Genomic DNA, 27,624 nt, shown 5'->3' with positions numbered 1-27,624 from the left:
CTTTACAGATAAGTTTCTTATAGCATAAAAGGGTATAAAATGATATTGATCTCGACTTTGATCGGTTTGTATGGCAGATATATGCTAAGTCGAATCTGAACAATTTCTTCGGAGAGTACACCGTTGCCTTGATAATAATCCATTCCTAATTTCGTGAAGAACACATGAATGTTAAATAAAAAAAGCTTGCCAACAATGATATATATTTCATCCCACAAATATGAATGTTAAATAAAAAAGCTTGCCAACAAGGATATATATTTCATCCCACAAATAGACAGCTTCTTGGAGGAAAAAAGGATGTGCAAAATTTCAGATCGATATCTCAAATATTCGAAAATCGAAGGACTAGTTCGAATATATACAGACAGACGAGCATGATCAACTCGACTTAGCTGATCATTTATATATATATTTTATAGGGTCTCCGTCGTTTCTTTCTGGGTGGCAAACTTAATATACCCTGTTTAGGGTATAAAAATATTGTGTATTATTATATAGGTATTACGGCATAACATCAGCGTTAACTGCTTTCTGTGTTAAAAATGCCTGTCTTAAAGAAAATCTTAACATTAACAGCCAATTCATAGTTGTGTAACTCAATTTTCATTTGATCTTGCTACTAGCATTAGATTAACCTAATTAGCATTAGGTGGATACTAAATTGTGGAGATTTCAAAGCCAATAAAAGGAATATCTCGGATATTTTTAGTGGAACTAATCTTTTCCGGTAAATAACGTCAATATAATGTAGCACCCTAATTTCCAGATATGAGTTTAACCAAAATTTTCTGGGTTTTCTAATTTGTTCAATGACTGATGACAGTTTCAAACGCTTCATCGAAGCCGTCTACTTAGAAATATGTTGAAAAAGGAAGTTCAGGGTAACTGATAGGAAAACGGTACAAATTTATGTCACGGAAGTGACAAATGTCAGCACTGTAAAGACTTCAGAACAGATGTAGACGTTGCATTAGCATTATGAACTTTCTATATTTTTAAAATTCGCAAAAATTGATAAAACACTATAAAGAATATATAATAATAATAATGGTTCTGTTTGGAATCCTTTCCGATGCATAACATACGTATATAATATGACCAAGACAGACTCTGCTTTGGTTTCGCTTTCCTACAATTACATCACATATAAGGACAAAAATTAACAAAGGGGCTTGACATTACTTATCAAAAACTTATACTGTACTTGTAGATTTTGCTTTACTTGTAGATCACCAAGTATGGATTTGAACAAAAATAAAATCACTTCAATTATTGATATTAAGAGTTCTACATAAAAGAATTTAAAACCGGAACGCCTTGTAATTAAAATAATTAATGTTTTAAATTTGTTCACATTTAAAGACTCGAAAATCAATTTATATGAAAAATGGTAAGCCAACTTAAGTTTTATTGTAGAATTTGCCATATAAACTTGACTTCAGTTATTTTTACGAAATCCACGTTGAATATTTTTTTAAATGTCAAAACTGGCAGCTGTCAACATTTTAGGTAAGTATGCACACGGTATAAAATGAATCTATTTAAATTAAGATATTTTGTTTAAATTATTTGTTAGTTAAGTAAATATATAGTAAATACAATGTACAAAAATATATAGCATGCATAATTAAAAGAAATAATGGATTAATTAAAATGTATAGTATATAAGATTGGCTCATATGTTCTTTTTCACATTTAAAATTTTCTAATTAAAAAACAAACATATTCTTTAATTCATGAAAGTGGGGAAAAAAAATTTTGAGGAAAACGCGTGCGTATCACGTAACACGTCTATCTAGTGCTTCGTCGAGAGGAGTAAGAAATATAGGTGTAAGTGCATATGACCCACCCTGTTCTTGAGTTTTTTAACCTCAATCTCAACTCTTTTTTTAAATCGCAATTTTGTGGCGGGCAAGCGAAATTAAGGTAGGTAGTAACACCAAAAATTATATAATATTATATATAAAGGCATAGTATATATGTATATATATATAAGTATATACTTAATTTAAAATATAATAAAATTTTCACTTTTATGCCAAGCAATTAGTTTTAGTCGCATAACCTTAGTACCACGAAATTGTTCGGGAGCTTATTATATGTATAGGTTATATACGTATTTGTTTAGCGAATGTGAGGGGGTGAGTAAATGGTGAATATGTTTTTAGGGCATTGTAAATGGATGTTTTGTGGTTGTATGTTTTAATATTTAATTAAAAAAATATTGAGAAAAATTGGCGATCATTACATTGTTCATACTAACCAAATACATGGCCAGTTTATTCAGATCCAAATTGGCCAACTGACTGACATCGGTCGTATTTAATAAGCTCAACATTAATCCAATATCGGCGGCAGTTGGCATCTGTGCGGCTGTTGCTGCTGCCTGCTGCTGCTGTTGTTGTTGCTGGTGCTGTTGCTGCTGATGTTGATGAGCAATGGTTTGTTGTTGCTGTTGCAGCTGATGCTGCTGCGATTGTTGCTGTTGTGCCTGCGATGTGTTCAACTGTGAATGTTGCAGCGATTGAGCCAAATGTTGACCACCAACACCACTTGCTGTCATGCCTTGACCAATATTCGGTACATTAACGACATTCGAGTTGCCGCCATTTGCAGCTGCGGCTGCTGCTGCGGCCGCTGCAGCGGCTGATGTGCTGGCACCTGTTGGTAACTGTTGTGGTGTTTGTCGGCCGCCAACACCAGTATTGCCGCTGCCGCTAGGGACATTCGTGTTCTGTTGTATCAACGCTTGTAGGCTACGATTTCCCGGTTCGATGACGTTCGATTGTTGTTGGTGTGATGGTGGTGCTCCTGCGACAGCACCACTACCGACGCCGCCAGCAGCAGTGGCAGCAGCATTTTGCATCTGCATTTGCATGGATTGTAGAGTTGGCGTGGTGGGCACCGATAATGGCGGTGTGGACGAGACCAACGCTTGCAGCTATATATTGTCATATACGATAAAGAAAGGAAGAAAGGTGTTGGCAATTTGGACAATGCAATTTCAACGTATCTTAATTTCACTTTAATGGTGGAGATGTTGAGAGACATTAAATGCGATGGATGGTTGATAATTTAATTTTTTTTTTTGTTATTTTTTGAAGGGGTACACTTCTATTGTATATTTGTAGGTATATGAGATTTATTTGTATATACATGCCAATGTTTTATTTGAAAAGCGAATTTTAAAGACGATATATAACCTATTTGTTAAAGCTTTCAGTTTATAGCTTTCCATTATTTGTTTCAAATAATTTTATATTTTTAAAAAAATATATTTTTTATTTTAAAATATTTTTTATATATTTTATATTTATAAATTTTATATAAAAAAAAATAGTATATATTAAAAATATTTTGTATTTTAAAAATACATTTATAAAATCTAAAATACGCGTTTGAGTAAAAAAAACTAACAAACCAAGTAAATACTGAGATATTATAAATAAGCTACAGACGTTTGGTAGTTCCACGCAATTAGTTGTATGTTGCTCATTACGTTAGTTAGTCCAAAAATTTTATCGATTTTTAATTTTTGTTTAAAAAATATAAAATTATCAAATAGTACGAATGCTTGAAAAACAAATTGAGTTTATAAAAAAAACCTTTTTTACCAAATATTGTTTATAAAAATATTTGTTTTTATTTACAATATTTTATAACTATATTTAATTACTTTATATATATTTTTATAAAGAATTTCTTATTTAGTCTATAACTATATTCCTGAGGTTTGTTAAGAGATGACGTAACTTGATTATTTTTGCATTGTTTTAATATACCGAAGATGCGTTGACGCCTGTGCGTCTTTTTAAGTATATGTCGTTCATTTGAAGCTCAAACAATAATTTTTTTGCGACGAGTTCTTTTTCATAAAGTGAGCGATTTTGGTAGAAGTTTGTGTTGAGTGAACATGCTCTTCTGAGCGAAGCTTTAAAAGTGGAGGCTTGGAAGATGAAGAACTTTCTGGGTGGCCAATATGAAGATAAGCAACTGGAATCAGTACTCGATAAAGATTATTATCAAACATAAGAAGAACTCGCAGAATCTTTGGGAGTCACTTAAGCAGCCTTTTCACAACGTTTGAAAACAAGAAAATTGGATGTCGTATGAATTGAAACCAAGAGACGTTGAAAGACGATTTTGCATGTTTGAAATGTTGCTTGAACGCAACAAATAGAACTTATTTTTGCATGAAATTGTGACTGGTGATGAAAAATCGATACATTACGACAACCTTAAGCGTGAAAAATCATATTTGAAACCTGGCCAACTAATCAACGCCAAAGTCGAATAGACATGACGCCAAAGTTATGCTCTGATTTGGTGGGACCAGAAGGGCTTGCTCTATTATGAACTTCTAAAACCGGGTGAAATCATTAATGGGGAACGATACTGACAACAACTCATCAAATTGAAGCGAGTTAATGCTAAAAACGTTCGAAATTTGCGACTGGACACGAAACAATAATTTTCCATATTGACAAGGCTAGGTTACATGATGCACAACTAGTTCAGAGCTATTTGGAATACGGCGGCTGAGAAATTTTGCCTCACAAGCCTTATAGCAAAGGCCTTGCCCCATCTAACTAACCAAGTGATTTCGCCAGGTCGCTGTGGAACGCTCTCACTGGAATATGGTTGACATCGGAACAGGGTAACAGGTCCTTTTTAGTTTTTGGGGAATTCACAACAAATTGTCAGAAAGATGGGAAAATGTTATAGCTTCAGACGGGCAATACTTTGAAAATACTATTATATTCGGTTTTCTTAAATAAACGTACAAATTTTGAAAAAATAAACAATACGAATATAGTTATAGACCTAATAATAATTAAAAATTAAAATTTTGTATATATAAATGTATATATTTAAGTAAATTTTTTCAATTTTAAATTTAAAAATTTTTTAGTTTTTATTAAATCGTTTTATGCAAAGCGAAACAATAAGTTTGCTGGAAATTTGAAGGAAACCCTCTTCTTAGCTTCTTCTTCTTTCTCTTTTAATGAATACACAGAATTGCGTGAAACTGCGCTTTATTCAAATACGCTGTCCAAAAATAAATTTATTGACTAACTAAAAACATTTACAGCCAAATCCAAAAGAGTACTACCCAATTTAGACAAAAATATCGACACAAGAGTTAAGCTACAATTGTATAAGGATAGACATACCCAATAGTGAATACATGTATATATTTTTTTTAAGTGTGCAATTTTCGTTAAAATCTGCTTTTTACCTTAATTTTAGAACACACATTCCTTGAGATTCTTTTAGTACTCTTTTTCGTTATAAAACATATGAGTTTGTCTCGACTCAATTGAGCGAGTGATATGAGGGCACATACAGTACTATGTATATATGCAATGGTATATGACAAAATGTTATGGAATATGTGGCACTTACCTTGGCTTTTTGTTGTTGCTTCAATTCTTCTTTCTTATAATTACGCTGATAGGCTGTTATGACACGCCTCAAGCGCGTATTCAAATCTTGCATGGATGGCCACATGGTGGCATCCTCCACTGCCATAGTTGTCGGTGGATAACTACTTGCAACACTTTCTTCTTCATCTAAGCCTACGGTGGTCGAATTAAGAGTGTCATTTTGCGTTTGTTCATTATTTGTATTAGAAGTAGGTGTGGTTATGGTAATGGAAGCATTAGCTGTAGTGCTACTGCTGCTTGCAGTGGATTCAATGGCGGTAGCGTTTGTGTTGGTGGCTGTTGCACTATCGACAGCACCGACCGGCGTTTCAATTTCATTTTCTGACTTCATTTCACAAGCACTGTCAACCGTAGCCGTTGCGACGGCTTCAGCGCCGCTATTATCGGCGGGTGATGCCGATGTTGATGTTGAGGGCGCCGTTGTATCAGTTGAAGTTGAATCTCCACCAACAGTGGCAACAGTGGTGGTCATTGTAGCATCGGTATCGGTCTCCGATTTGCCATCGGCTATTGTATCGTCCGTGTCCATCGCAACTGGCGCTTCGGTTGTTGTTGTTGTTTTTGCTGTCTCAGTTGTGGTGGTGGTGGATGACGAAACACCATCGGTTGCCATTGTTGTCGATTCATTTTCAACATTCTCAACGGAGGCATCGGCATCATTTATTTCGTTTTCTTCTGATTTTTCATTTTTCTTCTCCGATTTCTGAATATTGTCTTTAATTGTCTGATTTTCATCAGATTCTTTTACTTGTTCACTTTCGTTTTCGTTTGCTTGTTCCTTATTAGTTGCGTCGGCGGTGCCGTCGACAGTAGCCACAGTGTTCGCAGCGACGACACCAACACTACCAGCGTCAGCGGCTTCGCTTTTCGCCCGTTTTTTGCTCTTACCCGATGAACTGGGACGCTCAGGATCGAGTGAGTCTTTGTTGTCACCTGCCGTTAATTTGGTGGAATCAGAGTCTTTGGTCGCGGTGCCATCGTCGTCAATCTCTTCGGCATCTTCGTGTTTCGAGTTTGCATCGTCTTCGTTCCTGTTTCGTTAAAATAAATGGCGACTTAGATTAGTTTCGTTCGAAAATTATTATTTTTTATTTATATAAAAGTATATGAATTATTAAAAAATTATTATGAATAATGAGTTTTGTACATTGAAGGCATGCTTAACACTTGGAACCACATCAAGAGTTGACATCGAATTCGAATTTCAGTAAACGGTATTAGAATTGAATAAAATACTTTTGTGAGGCGGTCGAAATGCTTCGTTGAAGTGAAAGTTATGATTTGAAAAATTAAATTTTTTGATGCTGATCCATGGTAATTGATAATTTTTGTTTATTTGGCGTGAAACTCAAACAAAGTTTATCCAAAGTTGTTCGAAAATAAATATTATTTTATTACAGTGATTAATGACTATGAGAAATCTTATCTCGAAAGTTCAAAATATATTTTTAAAAAAGCAAATATATCTGGATAAAGTCTTTTCAAGCAGTAGTTATTCGAAAAGTCCATAGAAAATCGTTAAAATTTTTTAACATTTTTCGAAGCTTGTGGATATGAAAATTAAAAATGAACTTAAATCTTTGGCATAAAAAACGCGTAAAAAAGTGATATTTAATGGAAGTACGCTTCACGTTTAAACACCTAAATGTATGCTAGCTCCGAAATTTTTCATTAATGGAAGTACCCAGCACGTTTAGGCACCTAAATGTATACTACAAAATATATAACGATATTTAGTGAAAATACGCTTCACGTTTAAGCACCTAAATGTATGCTATAATTTGGAGACGCAAACTTATGTCAAATTTTTTATCTAATTTCGGACATATTCATGCAATCACTTATACTTTCTGGATTTTGTGTTTAATTAAGTTTTCAATTAAAATTATTATGTTAAGTTTATAAACGAGCTCAGTACAATATTTATAACTACTTAATATTTTACGGATATTGTGGTTAGTAGTTAATGTACGATTTGCTATATAGTACTCGTACAATCTGTGGTTAGTATATAACGTTTTTGGCACTTACGTCGGCAAATTCGTTACGGCCGTATCATCACCGGCACCAACATGACTCACGAAACACAAGTTCGGGTCGGCACGTATTTGACGGTACATTTCACATCCATGCTTGTATGTTCCGACCAAAAGACTCTTATCACAGCATGCGGGATTCCACCATGATGCTGGCACTTGATCGGGCGTTGCGGGCGGGCGAATGGGAAGCTCGCTACATAGTATATAACATAAATTTTGTTGTAATTATAAATAATGCGTGTGTGTGTGTGGTTTTGGTAAAGAAAAACAATAATAATAATAAATTTGCAAAAGAAAAAAGAACTGAACAAGAACTAAAAAAAAAAAGCTATTAAAACTTATTACAAAATTATAAAACAAGATTCTTGTAAACAATCAAAGAGTTCAAAGCCAATTGTATACTACGTAAAGTTCGAAAATGCGTGTAAATCAACTAAAAGCACTACCAATCCAAATAGTTCACCACAATTTCAATATAATGCGCTTAATTAAATTTAGAAACTCGTTAAAATTAAACATATAAACTTTTTGGCATTTAGCATAAAAAATTTGGAATTTTTTAAACTCATTAGAAAGAGAAATGTCAAAAATTAATTTAACAATATTGTGAGTAGCCTCGAATTCCCTGTTCGCCTGTCATATTTATGTATATATCCTCCAATTCTCATTTTTATTTTTTGTTTTTATTTATTAACTATTACACTTTTCATCATATTACCTTTTTGTGTTATTTTCTGTGTGAGAGAAGGCGCGATAGCTACACGATGAATTTGTATACGTTGAATAAAGAAGTTTATTGTTTCAGTTAATGATGGACTAATTTAACGATCAAACTGATAAGGTATGTATGTATGTACATATGTATTAGGTATGTAAGCGATTGAATTAATTAGCACTGAAATTTTTTATTTTTTAATAGCAATTCAAGTAATGAGAGTAGTGGTATTATATATATATTACAGGGCTAAACAACTTCGTAAATGCATATAAATCACAGCAAATATGAATACTGAACGTATGGAAGACACAGATAAGACAATTAATAATGAAGAACAATTCAATGTGAGAACATCGAGAATAATTTAAGTTCATTCGAGTTTATGGCAAAATACTATTTTTTTCATTAATGACGGAAACTGAAAAACATAATTACACACACATATAAATGAATGTATTACGGTAGTTAAAGGAATATATAGGTTCTTTTAGAATATACTACACCACGCGGATTTAGACACAGTTTCCAAAAGGCAGTTTTTTGTTAATGGTGATAATTTTTAAGGTTAGGCCAATCAGTGATTTGTGGTGTAGCACATTAGTTTTTAAGGCAATCAATTTTTTATTTGGTTTGTTTTTGACAATAAATGGCAATGCTTTGGTAAACAATACATTTAATAATAATTAAATCGAAAAAGAAAGTATTACATATATTATTGGGTTAGGGGTAGTCAGAATTTTGCAAAAATCGATTTTGCATTTTCTTAAAGCACAATATCTTAGAAATATTAAATATTAAATTTTAAGTAAATCCGACAAATACTTTTCGAGTTATTCGATAATTAGCAAAGCGTTCGCGTGCGCTTTGGAACGTTCGTGTAAAATTTCAAATGGATTTTTCTCAAAACCATGTTTTTTGAACTGTTGACCACGGTAACTTGAAAACCGCTCGGTAGATTTCTATGAAATTACATAAACTTTTTGAAACATAATGAAATTTTGTTTAAGAATTAACTGTTGGTTTTAAACCGAAAACCTGGACAAAAATTTCCTGTAACCAAAATTTTCCTAAATTAAAAAACTTCGATCAGCGTACTAGATTCTCCATTAATAAAATTATTTTGTTTGTCCGAATGATTTTAAATGAATGTCAAAGAACTAGTAACGTTCTTTCCATCACTGCAAGGAATTTCGACAGGTGCTGGATCAACACAAACAGCTATTGTTTTTAAAATTATCAATTGTTTTTCACATTCCTGTCAAGTCAAGTAAAACCATATCTAAAGATGCTATGTTTTTACTTTTAAAACATACAATAATTTACTGGCAAAAATAAATTATTAAAATTGTAATTTTTTCATATCTCTGACCACACCTAACCTCTTATGTAGAAAATGTATATATAAATAAATTTTAATTAGCATTGAACCGAGAAAGCGTTTGTATTAGTCAGTCAAGTGATAGTGAAAACAGAAGCAGCAGTAGATTAGTACATTGAAATGGTTGCCATTGCAAAATGTGGCAACTCTAAGCTGTAACGTACTGGCAGAGAAACAATCAATGTGAATGAAATTCAAATTAAAGTTACTAAAATACATTTAAATAAATAATTACGTATAAAGAAACTAAAAAATAAACCATTATTCAAATGATATGAAAAAGGTCAAATAGAAAGTTATGCCATACAAAAATGGTTTGTGAAATAATTTTCTTAGAATTTTCTGTTACCTGACGGGTGTGTTATCTTTGATTTGCTGCACTAAGTCGCCAATAACCTCATGTTGAATGTAATAGAGCATACGCACGCGCAAAAGTACTCTGAAAATATAGGCAATGCAATGCAATAAAGTAAACAAAACAATAAAACAATGAATAACAAAAAATCAAATAATAATATTAAAATATGTATCGAAAATAACGTTGGAGTGTAGAAAAGTTCGCACAAAAAAATTCGTTTATGTAATAAAAGAAAGAGAGAAAAAGAGTGAGATAGAAATGACATTAGTGGAAAAATTCCATAGTAATTTGGGCAAAAAAGTTTTCGATTCCACACGACTCACTTATTCGCGTGTCTGCTCAAGTGCTTCTTATAAGCACATTCCAAAAACGCATCGGCATCGAATTTCTCCTGCTTACTCCAGTGATTCGGATCAGTAAGCGCATTTTGACTAGCGCTGGCATTTGGATTCGAAGTCGAAATCGGTGTGGTTACACTTGACGGTGATAAATTAGCGTTGGTTGGTGATGCGGTGGCCGATGTGGCGGCGCTTGTGCTGGCGCACGCATCTTTATCAGTCTCCGTTTTGGCGGTTGGCGTGGCGCTAGCAGCCGCAGCTGCTGCATTTGCCAGCTCTTTCTGCGCCTTGCCACCATTACGACCTGCAACGAGTAGCAATTAAATATTAATACATTTTTCTAAAACTAACGCGAGTTGTAGAAAAAAAAACAAATGCTATTTTTAAGCTGAAAACTTACAAAGATTATTCACATCAGTTAAGTACATTTACAGTTTAAATGTAGTACTAATGGTCTTATTTACATTGAATTTGTCGCAGATTTTTAGGTTTGATAATGATGCTACATTACAACTTTTCACATGTATGTTTGTATGTGTATGCATTTCTTTACCAAGTGTTTTTAAATGTGTAGAACATGAGTTGTAGCTATAAATCTGTGACTTTTCAAAAATAAACTAATACGCTACAAATGTGTGTATGTATATAAGTGCATATATTATATGTATATGTATAATGTCTAAATTACAATACTACTACAATATAAGTCTAAATTTCAAGCATATTTATAGACTACATACAATGCTAAAGAGACAATACACGCACATCTTTTAAAAACACCCAATAGAGTTTACGTTAATTGATTTGTGAGTATTAAATAATAAGCAAAAAATAGAGCAGTTTGAAAAATTTAACGTTCATATGAAGTTTTATCAATTCGTACGCAAAAAGTAAAAAAGTTTAAATTTATTTGAAGTGAATCTTATATAAATTACTCTAAATTACTGCATTTCTATGCATTTCGAGTTTGCAATTAAAGTTTTATACCGCTTCCCTTTGCGACATAAGCGTCTATTGTGCTTTACTCTCCCATAAGGATATTTAAGGAGCAGCCCATCTCAGCTTGTGACAACGTACATACAAGTATTACGATTTCTGTTTTGTTAAATTTACGGGTTTGAGCGTGCGTGCGCGCATTAACTACGTCCGTGCAGTTAGAGTGCGTGTTTGTATCTTTTACCATACCTTTAGCATTCCTACCTCGTGGCACCAAATTATGTAGGCCACTATGATCCCTGCTGATCTTCTGCACTTCACCATCCTCAGTCGGTGTTATTAGATCCCAAATGAAATTCTTGATTTTCTCATCACCCTTATACACTTGCAAGCAATAGAGTAGCTGCAAAAAGAATACGATATTTTTAATTGTTGCATGGCAAAATGGATAAAATTTATATAAGTAATACTTACAATTATTCTGGCGCAGTCTTCGACGTCCATTTCCCGCCAGCCGCGCTTAAATTGACCTAATTCGAGAATTTCTGGCCAGCGACCCCAGCTTAAAAGAGAGAGAGAGTGAGAGATATCACATTATTAATCTTTACTTCATTAAAGTTATATGTTGTTGTTGTGGTGTGCGAAGCAATCAGTGTTTGAGAAGATTTTTACTCAGCGAAAACCTAAAGTTTTCTCAATATTAGCATGGTTGGTCATCATTTTTAAAACAACAAACGAAATTTGTATAATTTCGAATGTTTCCTAAGCACTCTTTGTAAGCAACAACTCAGCATTTTCGAAAAACATTTAAGAAAACTATTTTTTTCAGCACAAAGTGTACCTCATTTATCGATATAAACTTAAATTCGAATTAAATTTCAAAATAAAAAAAATAAAAATACTTAAAAAATAAAATCATTTTTTTCGTATAACGTTTTTTCAACGCTTTGCGACGCTCCTATAACACACCTCAAAATGTCGATAGTACAGCAATCGGAAGGCGATTTTGCCCCTTATGCCGCACAACGCCCCAACAGTTTGGATATTCGTGGCAAATTGCCATTTCAAATGAATGAAGGTCCCGTTGCCGATTTTACTTTGGAGACATTCATCAATAATCTGCAGTTAGACTTATACCGTTTGATGAATGAGGAAGCAAAGGATGAGTATTTGGAAAAATATGATGCTTTGGATATGTTCACGGCCGTGCAAGAAATAAACCGCGAACTGGCTATAGTCAAATTGGAGAATCATTTTCTCATAGATTTTCTCGAGCGGAACGATCCGAAAATGCTGATTGGGCTTAAGACCAGACGTATCACAGCGTCAGCACAAAGACGCACGACTACAACTAGCTCTGTGGGAAGTGCGCGTTTATCGAATGCAACGCCGAGGCGTTCAATAAGTTCGAGACCTTCCGAAACCGTCTCCATGTACAATACGAGTCAATCAAACTATACGGGCGCTTCCAAGAAAGGTGGACCGGCGGGTCTGCATAGCGGTCAAATGGAGTATAGACTAAATTACAAGTCGAAATGCGACATGGCAGAAAAGGCAACAACCGAAGTTGAGAAACGTGTAAATGAAATTGAGAGCAAAGGTAGAAACAAAGTTAATATGATATTGAGAAGTTCGGTTAGTAAATTTCTTATTAAAAATTATAGCAATGCAGGCGATTAAGTTATTGAATGCTCGAATTGAGGAGCTGCAATTTCGCCATGACGAAACCGAGGAAACCATGAAGAATTTCCAATTACATTTCCTCAAGGACGAACGCGATATTGCATTTTTAGAGACCGCTGGTGAAAAACAAATTGAGCGCAAATTCAAAAAGTTCGTCAACAATTGGTTGAAGAATGCACGCGCGCTGCTCAGCACTATGCGTTTACGCATAACGGCACTACATGAGAATTGCCAACAACTGCGTAGTGATTTAATAACAAAGTCCGATCTAAGCGGCATCTTGAGCGCCGTTGACTTCGAGCAATTGATGATTAAACGAAATGAGCTACTGAACTCGTTGGATGAGAAAAACGCGCACATGGCGGGTTTGAAGAGTGTTACTGGCAAAGCTTCACTGGCCATGTCGGAAGAAAAGCAAATCATGATGAATATTGAGGAGGAATCGAAATCAATTGCAAATAAGACTGTCGATGTAATTAAGAATGTTTCGCAGCTAGAAAGAGAAGCCAAGGCGGTAGAGGAGGAAAATAAGAAGGAATTGAAAATATTGCAATCGCTGAAAGAACAGCTGGAGCGTTATCAGGCGCCTAGTGTAAATCAGTATGTTGAAAAGAAGGATGAGTTATTGATGTTGGAGAAGGAGGAAAAAATGTTGCAACGTAAAATTTACATATTAAATATGAAGCTAAATAATGTTTACAAGCGTTGCTCAAAAATGCAGTGAGAGAGTGTTTGCTTACTTCGAGTGATAATTATATAATATATATATTTTTTACTTGTACGTGTAAAAAAGAATAACTTTTTATGATATTAAATATGTGTGAAATGCGTGATATGTTGCGGTTATTCACTTACCCGAATGACAGCAGACCCTTCTCCACTTTGAAGCACTCAGATTTGGCCCAATTGCCGTATTGGATTTCATCCAAACCCAGCGAGGCTAAAGCATCGCGCTCTCTTGGTATGTATTCGTCGTTTATACTAGTTTTCTTTTCGCGCTCTCGTTCACGCATACGTTTTTCCTTACGCCGCCTTGAGCGTAAACCTAAATAAAATAATTACGGTTAGTAAATTAAATTTTTGAAGCTACTAAACCACTAAGTAAGAATCAAAACAAAACAAATTTCAGCTTCATACTTACTTATGCCACCCTCTTCATCGCTATTATCATTCGAAGAGTCATCGGAATTGATTTCCATGACATCCTCATGACCATAACGCTTAATTTGCGTGCGTCTGCGCGGCTCTGAGAGCACAAGATCTTCGGTTTCGTCACGTTCACAAGCATCCGGATCAATATCCGCTTTCTTGGCCCACTTGGTCCAGAAGTCGGGATCATCAATTTTGATATCTGACCGATTGCCGGAGGCAGCAAATGAGGCTTTCGAAAATGTTGAACCCTTTTCAGATTCCATTGTAATAACCTGTGTGCGCCTTTTCAAAATCGAATCAATGTCTTCTTCACAAAACTTATCGCCAGCATTGTCGTCGTCCATTACAGCACCGTAGGCGCCCTTACGCAGCAAATCTTCAATTTCCTTCTTCGACAACTGCCTGTTGCTACCGTCCTTAGAGTTGTGTGTATTCATTGATTGCAAGACAGCTTTATCCAAGCCCAATTTAAGCGAAGCCTTATCGAACATCTCACGTTCGTATGTATTACGGCATAGCAGACGATAAATCTTTACCATTTTACGCTGACCGATACGATGGCAACGCGCTTGAGCTTGTAGATCGTTCTGTGGATTCCAATCGGAATCGTAAATGATTACTGTGTCAGCTGCAGTCAAGTTAATACCCAAGCCACCAGCTTTGGTACACAACAAGAAAACAAAACGATCTGAACTGGGCTTGGAGTAGCGATCGATAGCCTCTTGACGCAAATTACCGCGAATGCGTCCATCGATACGCTCAAATGGATACTTGCGATACACCAAATAGTCTTCCAATATATCCAGACAGCGCACCATCTGGCTGAAAATCAGCACACGGTGACCATTCGCTCGCAGTTTTGGCAGCAGTTTGTCAATCAACACCATTTTACCAGCGGATTGTATGAGGTTTTTATAATACGATTCGGGATCATCGCCATGTTGCGCACGAAAATCGTATTGGATCTGCTCTTCAGCGCCATTCAACAGATACGGATGTATGCAGCATTTGCGCAGCTCCATCATGGTGTTCATGAGATTGGGTATATTCGCCGAGGTGGTGCCTTTTTTAAGGAAAGAAAAGTTCTGTTCCAAAATACCACGATAGTATTTCTTTTGTATGTTTGTGAGTTCGACTTCGATGATAGTTTCCTCCTTGGGAGCAAGCGATTTTTCAACATCATCTTTGAGACGACGTAACATCATTGGCTTCAGCAGAGCTTGCAATTTGTTCACCTCCTCTTCTGTATGCAGACTACCGAATTCGCGCATGAATTCTTCGGGGCAAGAAAATTGATTCGGCTCGAGGAAATTCAACAAAGAGAACAGCTCACTTATATTATTTTGCAATGGTGTACCGGAGAGTAGCACACGATGTTCTAAATTCAATTGTCTGAGCCCTTCCAACAGTTTGCAATTGCGATTTTTCAAACGATGTGCCTCGTCGATGACACACAAACGCCAATTAAAAGATTTCAAGTCCATGTGATCAGTAACAATCATTTCGAATGTTGTAATTAATACATTAAATTTTACGGGCTCTTTAAGCACTTTACCGCTTTCGGTTTTATAATAGAATTCGTAGTCTTGTATCATTTGTTTGCTCGTTACAGAACCATGGTAGACTACGATGTTCATATCGGTCCAACCTTCAAACTCGCGCTGCCAATTCGGTATGGTCGATAGCGGTGCAATAACAAGGAAGGGACCACGTATGCCATATTCGTATACCGAATGTACGAATGTTAAACTCTGTATAGTCTTGCCTAAACCCATCTCATCAGCTAATATGCAGTTGTGTGAGTTATACCACGAGAACTTCAACCAATTCAAACCCTCCAACTGATACGGACGCAACGTATTGCCACTCTTATAGACTGGAGTCTTTTCGAGTTTCTTCCATTGTTCGGGGTGTGGACGTTTTTTATTTTTCCACTCAGCACGTGGTGGTAATTTGTTGAAACGCATATACTGCTCAATCTTATCGTCATCCACATCCTCTTCCAGTTCCCATGTGCAGTCTTCGTAAGGCAAAGACTTCCATTTTACCAAATAATGCTTTGTCGTTTCGCCGGTATTTTCATCTGTGTGCACAGACATGTCCAATACACGATCGACTTCCACAAAATCGGGATTGAAGGGATCTTCCTCGATGCTGTCGAAAATGTTAATTTGTTGAGCTTGTTTCTGCTGGAATCTGCGTATCTTGGCAGTTACTCTGCGATCACCTTTGAACAACTCCTCTTCGGTGCGCCACTCGCAATGCAGATACGAAAAGTTGCGATATTTAACGAAGAACTCTTCAACGTCGATATAAACTGGTTCTGGTTTTGTTGTGCTGGAATCAGCATCTTTGCTCTTATCATTATCATCATCATCATCTTTATCTTTATCGTTCTTATCTTTTTTATCCTCCTCTTTGCCACTTTCACTATCTTTTTCATTGTCTTCATCCTTTTTAGTTGCGGATGTAGCTTCACCATCTTTGAGATCCTTTGTTTCAGAAATGTCATCTTTTTCGTCCGAGTCCTGCTTAATCAACTCGTCGGGTTTTTCGGCTTCAACTTTAGCTTCCACCTCGTCAACATCCATTTTCTTTGCTGTATCTTTACTCTCTGTGTCAGTTTTGTCTTCAGCAATATTTTTCTCTGGTACTTCTACTTTATCAGCGATACTCTCTTCGGATTTGTCTTCGTCCACGTTGTTTAATGTTTCTTTTTCGTTTTCTGTTGCCATTTCCTCATTCTTTTCGTCTTCATTTTTAGCGGCATCATTTTCATCTTTATTTTCGCTATCTTTGACTTCAACATCTTTAGAATCCATTGTGGAATCTTCACTTTCCTTTTCCTTTTCTATCTCTTCTGCAACATCATTACTTTTAACATTCTCGTCGGTCTCCATTTTGTCAGAAACCTTTACTTTCTCCACGTTATTTTCGATGGCATCGGTCTTTTCATATTCTTTTTCTATTTTTTCAGCATCCACATCCATTTTGTTTTCTTCAGCTGAATCCTCGCCATCTTTTTTCAGGTCTTCAGCCGGTTTATCTTTACCTGCTTCTTCGGATTTTTCAACAGTGGTATCATCCTTGTTGTCTTCTTTTGCGTCATTCTCTTCCTTGGGTTGTGTTGGTGGTGGGTCCGGAATAAGTTCACGTCTTCCCATTCGCACCGCCAATACATACTGCACTACCATACTATCCTCATCGCCGGTATTGATATACACGTAGTTTGGCTTAGAAGATAGTGGTGGAGGCGCTTCTAATGTCGACTTTTCTTTATCCGTTGCTGTACTGGAGCTCGCCTCGGTCGCTGTTCCGTCTTCAGCTTCTCCTGTTGAAGGCTTTTCATCGGTAGTGGCGCTTTCGCCTTCTGCACCGGAGTTCGCAGCACTGGCATCTTTGTCAGCATCACTGCTCGGTGGTGCTATGGCTGCCGCAGCCGCTGCAGCTGCTGCTGCGTTCGAACTTTTCTTTTCTTTCTTAACCGGAGAAGCCATTAAGGACGAATCATCGTCGGAGAATCGCAACATTACATCATCAATATACTTCTTTCGTTGGGTATTACGGGAAGACCGTCGTTTATTTGTGTCCGTTTCGGAGTCGGGTGGCGGTGATGGCGGGGGCGTGCTAGCTAGCGTGTCATCCTCACCATCTGATTCGGGTACGATCCGACCGCGATTACGGCGTTTCTTAAGTGCCCGTGCAGAGAGTTGACCTCTGCGACGTGTGGTGTAGGTGGCGTCATCGCTGTTATTACCACGATTACGACCACCTGAACGTTTCTTGCTTCTACGACTTGGCGTGGTTGCGGAATCGCCCGCAGAATCGGGTACTGAGTCTATAGTTTCATCACCGGCTTCTGCAGACTTTTCATCGTCAATATTTGAACGCGTTGTTGGTATCTTTGACACTGGTATATCATCGTAATCAGGCGCATCACCTTCAATATTGGTAGATTTGACTTCGCTATTGGGATCGTCAGATGTTGTAGTTTCAGGTTTATTGCCGCCATCAGATGCATCATTTGTGGCATTACCGCTTTGTTCCGCGGCATCTGATTTGCATACAGAAAGCGGCTTATTATCCTCAGCTTCACTGCCTTCAGCCTTTTCGTCGTCTTCACCATTCTTCTTCTTTTTGGCTCCGCTACGTCGGCGTATTGAAGCGAGAGATTCACTTGAGTTAAGTTCACCGTCTTTTATCTTTTTCGCTTTAGGTGTGCGATCACGCGGTGGCTTATTTGGATCTTTTGGTACTCGCGGCTTGCGTGGCGGCTTCTTTTTCTTTCCTGCATCATCCGTAGATGTGTCAAGTTCGTTAGCAGAGTGCACAACGTCTTGCGAGTGGTCACCACTGCCTTCATTATACTCAAGAATTCCGACAACCGATGTATCGCCAGCACCCTGGGTCACACAATCTTCTGAAACAGGCAATTGAGTTGTTGGAATCGCATTTGGTGGCATTATGTTGCCACTTATGTCCATAATATCGCTGTTGGGTTGTTGCATTTGTTGCAATGCAGCTTTTTCCTTCTTGGTGCGTGGTTTGCGAGGTTTATTGGCACCCTTGCCACGACCACGACCGGTGGTGCTGGACACTTGTGGACTCTCAACCATCATTTGGCTGTGGAGTACACTGCTGCTGCCATACAATGCAGGCATACCGCTGGTCTGGTAGAGAACACATTGCGGTCCAGCTCCAGTACATTGATCGTTTAGCTCGTGTTGTTGCAGCATATTCAAACGTTCTTGCAGACGCACAATTTTCTCCTGATGATCGGGACCTGTCGGTGGCATACAATACATTTCTTGTAATTGCTGTTGCAATGCCGCAATTTCTTGCTGATGTAAAATCGGATAGGGCGGATACATGTGACCCGGCGGTGGCACGGGTGCACCATATGGTGGCATCATCAACTGTTGCGTACCATCATAGCCCATAGCAGTCATGCCGGGTGTATTGGCCATAGGATGGTGAGCCAATATAGTTGGTGGTAGCATAGCCGCCATCTGAGGCGGTGTTTGCGAGAATGTTTGTTGTGGTGGATTTGTTGCCACCGTTGTCACACTTGGTACAGCAGTGATTTGGGTCATGGTATCACCGACTGTTGTTGTCGGCGCGGCAGTTTGCTGCGCTGGCGTCGGAGTTTGCTGTGCTGGCGTCGGAGTTTGCTCCGTTAGTGGCAGCACTGTCTGTGTGGGCGTTTGCTCAGTAACTATTGGCAATTGCGGTTCGGTTTCTGTAGCAGAGAGCGTCTCTTCTGAACATTTACCTTGCTCCAGCAGTACATCAGATACTGTGGTATCTGACGACTTAATTCTTTCTTCTTGCATTTCTACATCTGCAATAGTTGCATTGCACGATTTGATGGACACGCTTTCCTCCTCCAAAGGCTTTGTAACATCGGCAGTTGTGTCGTGTGTTTTGAAACCGTTTTCTGTCGACTGTTCATTGGAAGGAAGCTCTGCCACGCATTGCTGTGTCGTGACATCTTCAACATTCTTATTTTCAGGAATTGGTTGTTGTAGCTTGCTGTCACTTTCGAAATCATTAATATTCGTGGCAGCGCCTATAAATGATGATTGCGAATTACTGTCGAGCATGGCAGCCGCAGCTGAGGCTGCCGAAGATGCTGCAGCTACGGCGGCGCTTGTTGAAGACATCGAATTGTTGTCGAAAAGACTGGCGCCAGCGCTGTCCAGCAGGCCCCCATGTCCTGTGGCTGTGGCGGAATTCGAGTTGCTGTTTAATACCGCATTACCGAGGCTATCAATGCCCGACATTGATTGCTGCTGGTGATGGCTGCTGTTGATCGAGCTTTGCGAATTACTGTCATGCACTGAGGTGGGCTGATTGTTGACTATGCTGTTGGTCGAACTATTGCTGCTGCTGTTGTTGCTTTCGTTAGCTACTACGGCCAATGTGGAAGAGTCGTTCGAGTTCGCTGTCTCGTTGAGAATGTTAGCCAAATGATGTGAGGGTGTTGATGTCGGTGTTGGGGGTTGTTGTGGCTGCTGCTGCTGTTGTATTGGCAGCGATTGATGTTGAAGTTGTTGTTGTTGCGCTGTCACAGTTGGGCTCGATGCCATTGGTGACGAAATATGCGCTGGAGACATAGACGGCTGGGTTATCGGCAGCTGTGCTTCACGCTGCGTTGGCTGCTGTTGCTGCTGCTGTTGTTGTTGTTGTTGATGCTGTTGTGGTAATGGCTGTTGCTGTGGTTGCGCCTGTGGCTGATGTTGCGGCTGCGACTGAATCGGTGTCTGCGACTGAATCGGTGTCTGCGTAGGCGTTGACGTCGGCGGAGGCTGTGACTCCAATTGTGAAATCTGTTGCTGCTGTAGGCTCGACTGGAGGCTCGCTGGTGCATCTTGCGTCGCCGTTAACATTGCAGCAAACGGATCGCCAAGCAACTGATGGTTGTGCTGCTGTTGATATGGTTGATGCATTTGTTGTTGTGGCGGGGGTGGATTGTGTGGTGATAGTTGTGGGTGATGTCTTGGGGACTGCTGTTGCAGCATAGTCTGCTGATGGGGCGATTGTTGCTGTTGCTGATGTGGCGACGTTTGTTGCTGTAGCTGCGTCTGAACAAGAGTCGGTTGTTGTTGCTGCGCTTGCGAAGTCGGTATACCACCAATTGTGGGGTCATGTGCAGACGCGCTTCTGTTCATAAGCGAGGCAGTAGTATGGTCTGTAGCTGGTGGCAGCTGATGATGACCTAAATGATGGATGCTTGGTAAGCCAGGTGGTTGATGATGCAATTGTTGCTGTTGTTGCGCAGAGGGCGATACTTGTTGTTGTTGCTGCTGCTGTTGCTGTTGTGTATGCATAGGTGACATAGACGGCAACTGCTGCTGTTGCAACTGTTGTTGTTGTTGTTGTTGCTGCTGTTGTTGTTGCTGATGTTGATGACCACTACCCACAATATCATTAATGGAATGCTGTAATTGCTCATTCAATTGCTGATGCTGAGGTTGTTGTTGTGGTTGGGGAGGTTGCGCTTGTTGCTGTGATGGTTGTTGTTGCTGCTGCTGCTGCTGCTGTTGCGGCGGTCCAATAGATGATGGATGTCCAGCCGGTGGCTGCTGATGGGTCATGCCCTGTGCTTGGGCATATAAATTCATTTGTTGCTGTTGGAGTTGCAACTGGGACTGTGACTGTGAACTCATCCCACTATTGACATTCAATGGAGAGGGGTTTTGTGGCTGTGGCAAGCCCAAATGTGGGCTCCATTGTAGGTGATTTTGTGGTGAAACCGGCATGCGTGGCCCCATCGGTGACATTGTGGCGTGGCTAGATGCCTGACGATAGGCTGATGGATATTCCATTGGTACACCGCCCGGACCAGACATAACGCCCTGCGTTGGCATAACCATCTGTTCAAGTGCTTGTAAGGTGTTGACAACTGGTGGACCACCACTAGATTTGGAGCTTGGCGGTCCAGTATTTGGTAGTTGTGGACGTGGCGGTGTAAGACCAACCATTCCGGAAATGCTGTGATGAGTCGGCTGTTGCTGATTGGGTGAGTTTACTTGCTGTTGTGTTTGCGCTTGCGTTTGCGACTGTGGTGGCGGTTTAGCTGGCGACATGCCGGGCCGCGGAGACATTTGCGGATGCGGTGACATTGTCGGTGGCCGCGGTGACATTTGTGGCGATAATTGCGGAAATGGTGCGCGGTATTGTGGCGATGATGATAACTGTGATGACGTAGCCTGATGCTTGGCTGAGGACAAATATGACGCTGCGGCGGATTGTACACTTTGTACATTGCTTTGTTGCTGCTGATTCTGTTGCTGTTGTTGTTGCTGCTGCTGCTGCTGCTGCTGTTGTTGTTGCTGCTGTTGATGATGACTACTGTAACTTGGTGGCACTCCTATACTGTGCGACGGCGGCAAACCAGCGCCTGGAAGCTGCTGATGTTGATTTGGCGGCTGTATTAGACCAACATGATTTTGTTGCTGCTGCTGTTGGATCTGCTGTGGCTGTTGTTGGCTCTGCAACATATGCGAGGTGGTCTGTTGCTGTTGTGGCGCACCCAAACCTGGAGGCAATGACGACTGACTTGTATTGCTGTTATGCGGCAAGCCAGTTGGAGTCTGTTGTTGTTGCTGCTGCTGTTGCTGCTGACTGCCCGGTCCCATGTGGGGTGGTGCGTGCGCACCCAACTGTCCAGCCTGCTGCTGCTGTGCAGTTAAGTGATGCGTTGGTACGCTAGTCGGTGCAGCCGATGTTGGCACATGTTGACCATAAGGATTTGTCTGATCCAAATGACCGTATGGGACATGTTGAGCAGAACGACTCGACTGATGTTGCATAGGATTACCGTAAGGACTATGCGTATAACCCTGTGGACCGCCTGGTACCGGCACAGATGCACCAGTTTGTCCCGCTGATGTTGGTGCGACTGGATATAGTGGATGTTGACCCGGTGCCTGTGGATAGTTATGCGGCAGACGAGCTTGCTGCTGGTTTGGTTGCTGCTGCTGCTGTGGAGCAGGCGCTTGTTGTTGCTGCGGTTGTTGTGTCTGTGACAAGGCGCCGTAACCGGCAGCACTAACAGTTGGTCCGGGTTGCTGCAGTAATCCGCCGATGCCCATTTGCTGCGATGCATATGCTAACTTTTGTTGATCCTGCTGACCATAGGTTGGCATATGCTGACGATAACTGTTAATGCAAATAAAAAGTAATTAATTTTGGTGAAGAATTTTGTGCGGAAAGATCGCTATTATAGTTGTTGTTTTTTGCAATAAAAATTTTCATAATTACTTACCTTGGTTGTGCGGTAGGCTGTCGCTGCTGTGTGGGTGGTGCTGCTTGGGGATGGCCATACGCGCTCAAGCCAGAACCTGGATAAGCACCGACCTGACTTGGCGCTGCACCCCAGCCCCCTAAATCGCCCATACCAAGGCCGTGCTGGTCAGCACCCGCCAGTCCATAGATGTTATCCGCGGTCGGTTGATACGTTGGATACTGTGTCTGTTGCTGCAGCGGATGCGGAGCCCGGTGACGGGGCGGATAGGCGCCCGGCGGTCCCATCGCACGCGGTGTTGCCGCCGCAGCAGCTGCTGCTGCAGCTGAGGGATCATAGCGATAGTACGGGTCTCTGCAGGTAGTAAAGAGGGAGTTTTCAATATTTCGAGAGTAAATAGTTGAGAATAAGAAACAGCTTATACAATATAAAGCAAACGAAAATATATACATACATATCTTAATTTCAAAAAAAAAAAATTTTTTTTTAATGTTTATATCTTTTTGATTTAATTAAACATATGTATATTAATCGCTATGTAGGTTGTTGGCAAACTCACCCTTGATGATTTCCGTGAAACATGTTTTGTGCATTTCCATCCATCTGATTTTTCGAACGTGAAAAATCAAAACCCTTTTTGCTCCACGTTCTTTGCACTTAAATTATTAAATGCAATTCACGTGGTAAACTAGTTCGGAGCCTGTTGATCGATTCTTGCTGCAATAATGCAAACCTCTCAACACACACGCTCCTTCTATTAGATATACGCTCATCCGTTTAAAGGTAGCATCAAAATGTTTTTCTATCCGTCCCGCCAATACAGGAGGGAGGAAATGGATGTGTATATATAAATGTATGTATGTGTGTGTGTATTTTTAGTCGATAAACTTTGATATCCTTTATTTGCGTAGTTGTCTGTATGCGGAAAATGGGAGTATTTCCCTTTCCAATATTTCAATTGAGGATTGGTTTATGTCAGTGCATTCACGATACGCGTTGCCTTTATAAAATTAAGTATCAACATATATATTATGTACTCGTCTTCCTTTCTCTCTCTTTCTTTCTTTATCTAACACAATCTCTCTTTATGTATGTATGTGTTATTCACGTGTTTTAGCCATACAAATTGGCTACAAATGTGTCTTTCGAAATTTGTTAAAATATCTATTGGTTTAATATTTTCATTAATTATTCAAAACGATTTGCTTGAGATTATTTTCCAATGTAAACAAAGTAGTTGGGACCTTTGACATTTTTTGCCGTGACATATCATTCAAAGCTGCAAGAAAAAATTCAATTAGTCAACACATTAACCAAAAATAATCGATCAAAATTTGCGGAGGCAAATATGTGTTCTTTTTTTTGTTGTGCAATATATATAATACATATATGTAGACGACAGAGCGTTGTTCAATTTCTATGCCATATGTTGAAGTGTATGTGTGTGTGCGTTTATGAGCAGAACCTGCAAGTAAAAAAAAAGAAAAATTTAAACTTAGTTTTCCAACATTTTTATATTTATGCATATGTATATACACATACATACATGTGTATACAAAAATGTATATTACATTTGCATGTACTCATCACATGCACATTAAATAGAACTAACTTACTGAAATTAAATGGTATACGTGTACATTTGTTTAAAAAGTTATAATTTGTTATATTTATAGCAATGTTTGTACATATAGTCGGGTCTGAATATAGTGAACTAAATATTTCAAAACTATTGATTTTATGGATCATCCAAAACATTAACCTTAAAAAAGAAATAATAATCTTCTTACTCTTTTTTAAACCAGAAAAATGAATCGAATCGAATATAGGTATATATGTAAATATTATTTAAATTCTTTGACTTCCTGGTACACTTAATATCGCCTCTTTATTTTATAAAATATAGAGCGTAAATAGTCGTCAACTAATACAATATTTTAAATTAACAAAGGTATTAATCAGCCTTTAATTCTTTCTGCTTCAAGTCGCGTTGATTTTTTATAATCGACTTTTTTCGAATTTTCAACCTTTTTGGGTAGGAATTTGGCATCTCATAAAATATTTTTTGTTTTTTTTTTTAACCTCTAAAGTTCGAGTAAATAAATTTTTGAAACGTCAAAATTAATGCTATTTTGAGCTTCGATGTTATTTTCTCATATACAAGTAGTTGAATCCTATCCTGGCATATCTTTTCTTTTCATCAAATTCTATTACATAATTTAAATTTTTAAACAAATTTTGGAGCACAAAATGACATAAGAAATCTGTAAAAACAAAAAAACTATATCGAGAATGACAAAGAACTTGCGATAAACTTCTACTACTGTTCTACTTCAAATACACTTTTTTTAGCGTTCACTATACCCGGTGATCACTATATTTTCGTTTTTCACCTGTAAGCACGAATTAAATTCTGCAATCATATTGTATTAAAATAGCCATTTTGGCCAGCTAGCGCTATTACGAAATATTTCGAAATCTAACAAAGGTACCTAGTTTGCAGAAAACCTATAAAAATCGTGTACAGTTATCTCAATACAGAAACTAAGACTAATGAAACCAATAAAAATCCATTTTATTTACAAAAATATATTTTTACTAAGGTCTGTAATCTGTAATCATTTGTAAAGCAAGTGCAGTGGAAATATTATTGAAATAATCTATTAATATCGACATCCAAAGGACGAGACAGAAATTTCTATGAAAATACTACCGAATGAGCTGTGAAACTGAAGAAAATCTGAAATCCATGACAGAAGCATTGCCTTTACATATGATCTTCTAAGACAGCACAAAGTAAACGAAATTACACTAAACGAAACTCAAACGGCTTGAGATTATGGAACGAATGAGGAAAAATATAATATTTAAGTAATATACTTTTTCGGTAGTAAAAGGCGAAGTTCAGACAAATATTATCAACGATAAATAATATAAATAAAATATAATAATTAATATGTTGAAAAGAATGTTTATAGTATTGATCATGTTATACATAATAATAAAAATGTGTATTGATTGTCGTTAGCGCAAAAACATTTAAGGGGAAAAGCTATACGCTTATGAATATTTTAATTAACATAAACGCACAGCATTGCCCCCTAAAGATAATGCAATTTCACACTACCCAAAACTATATATGTATATATATTTTAATGCAAAACTACTTATATACACATTTGTATGTATGTAAGTATTTTTATGCGATATAAATATTTGTTTCAGGTTATAATCTTCACATAGTACAGTCATGACTGTTCAAAAGGAATAAAAATAAATTAAATAAATGCGCAACACTTATTTACATACATACATGTGTGTATGTACATATTATGTTTAAATATACAACATAATTATTTAGAAGCACTTAGATATGTACACACATACATATATATAAAGATAAAGATATAATATATACGAAACATTTAGCTGAACTTTGCGGTGCCATGCATTATGTATGTATATTATTCAAGTATTCATTAGCATAACTTTTTACAATAAGTAATTTCAATTAATTGTGTTTTATTTATAAAAATATAATATAAAATTAGCAATACATGTTTAATTTACTCGAAGCATTGAATCACTTAAATAATTAAATAAATAATTGTCAATATAAAGTGAAGGCAGCATAATTAATATGGAACTTTTTAAATTGTTGTAATTGAGAAATATTTTATCGCACGTATGGTATTTATGTACGTATATATAGTGTACATACATATGTATACATATATGTGATTCATTAATCAAATAACCTAGATATTTTGGAATCAATAATATATGCCCTAAAATTTAAATATTTTAAGGCACTCTAGATTACAAATTAAAACAATGAAAAAATGTGTACTATCTGGATCTAGCAAGATAACATATGCCATAACACTTAAAACTCAAATAAAAAGCAGCTATAGGCTATATAGCGGTCCCATCTAAACACCATTGCCTTAGACAATAATCAATGCCAAACTTCTTGAACATATCTCGTCAAATAAAAAAGTTTTCCATACAAAGACTTGATTTTAATCAATTAGTTTGTATGGCAGCAATATGCCATAGTGGTCCGATCTGTACAATTTGCTCGGATATTTCACCGTTGCCTTGGACAATAATCCATGTCAAAATTTTTGAAGATAGCTTTAAAATAAAAAAGTTTTCCACACAAGAACTTAATTCCGATCGTTCAGTAAGCATGACAGCCCAGTAGCTTCATGTGAAGAAAATACAATGTGCAAAATTTCAGATCGATATCTCAAAAACTGGGGGACTACTTCGTATATATACAGACAGTCAGACGTACAGAAAAATGGACGTGATTAAATCGACTCAGATCATTTATATACAATTAAATCGGCTCAGATCATTTATATACAGATATTTTTTATAGGGTCTCCAACGTTTCCTTCTGGGTGTTACAAACATAGTGAACCTTTTCAGTGTATAAAAATATATAGATATCTATAAACTCGTATTATTATTGGCGGCCTGAGTACTTTTAGATGTAATGCAATTTTAATTGAGCTGACTTCACTGTTTACCGGTCTTAACACTGCCAACGTGGAAATCTGGAAAGAATTCCAAACTGTACTATTTAATCTATGGTGACTCTATATAGCACGGAGAGATTTTGAATGACAAGCTTTTGTTAAACGTCAACATGGTTGGGTGATTAGTACTTAGTAGAACTGAAAACGAGTTTAAAAGAATATTCCTGGCGTTTCCTTTCATGTATTTGAGAAATAAAACAAGTTGACACTTCACGCCCATTCAGAGGCACAAAATATAAAACATAGTCATTTTTTATGAAACTTAGTTTTATAATC

The 27,624-nt window shown here is 37.7% G+C and overlaps 2 protein-coding genes across 19 annotated transcripts in view; one reads left to right on the top strand and one right to left on the bottom strand.

The window, feature by feature from the left end:
* Window positions 1–27,624, bottom strand: part of kis (chromodomain helicase DNA binding protein kismet) — a 76,459-nt gene that overhangs the window by 30,817 nt on the left and 18,018 nt on the right. For 6 of the 18 annotated variants that reach the window (XM_036366696.2, XM_036366697.2, XM_036366692.2 and 3 more), the window contains exons 2-13: window positions 23,361–24,080; window positions 22,823–23,155; window positions 14,042–22,716; window positions 13,756–13,945; window positions 11,692–11,779; window positions 11,467–11,620; window positions 10,267–10,585; window positions 9,935–10,024; window positions 8,208–8,246; window positions 7,482–7,682; window positions 5,410–6,481; window positions 2,252–2,944 (exon numbers count right to left, since the gene is read on the bottom strand). In XM_036366696.2, the coding sequence (XP_036222589.2) occupies window positions 2,252–2,944; window positions 5,410–6,481; window positions 7,482–7,682; window positions 8,208–8,246; window positions 9,935–10,024; window positions 10,267–10,585; window positions 11,467–11,620; window positions 11,692–11,779; window positions 13,756–13,945; window positions 14,042–22,716; window positions 22,823–23,155; window positions 23,361–23,404 (11,898 nt within the window). In that variant the 5' untranslated portion in view covers window positions 23,405–24,080. The remainder of the gene's footprint in view (window positions 1–2,251; window positions 2,945–5,409; window positions 6,482–7,481; window positions 7,683–8,207; window positions 8,247–9,934; window positions 10,025–10,266; window positions 10,586–11,466; window positions 11,621–11,691; window positions 11,780–13,755; window positions 13,946–14,041; window positions 22,717–22,822; window positions 23,156–23,360; window positions 24,081–27,624) is intronic. The other 12 variants (XM_036366710.2, XM_070106237.1, XM_036366702.2 and 9 more) reach the window with 8 other exon arrangements.
* LOC106621783 (cilia- and flagella-associated protein 263) lies at window positions 12,065–13,733 on the top strand. Its single transcript, XM_014240764.3, has 2 exons — window positions 12,065–12,817; window positions 12,882–13,733. Exons 1-2 carry the CDS (start codon window positions 12,193–12,195, stop codon window positions 13,622–13,624), a joined length of 1,368 nt encoding a protein of 455 aa, XP_014096239.1. The 5' UTR covers window positions 12,065–12,192; the 3' UTR covers window positions 13,625–13,733.

Source organism: Bactrocera oleae, chromosome 3 (genome assembly GCF_042242935.1).
Source record: "Bactrocera oleae isolate idBacOlea1 chromosome 3, idBacOlea1, whole genome shotgun sequence".
Lineage (NCBI taxonomy): Eukaryota > Metazoa > Arthropoda > Insecta > Diptera > Tephritidae > Bactrocera > Bactrocera oleae.
This window is presented reverse-complemented; position numbering and strand designations above follow the sequence as displayed.

Coding starts and splice junctions, on each gene's coding strand:
- LOC106621783 (XM_014240764.3), top strand. CDS start 12,193: ATGTCGATAGTACAGCAATCGGAAGGCGATTTTGCCCCTTATGCCGCA. Junction 12,818..12,881: donor AAATGAAATTGAGAGCAAAG/GTAGAAACAAAG, acceptor TAAAAATTATAG/CAATGCAGGCGATTAAGTTA.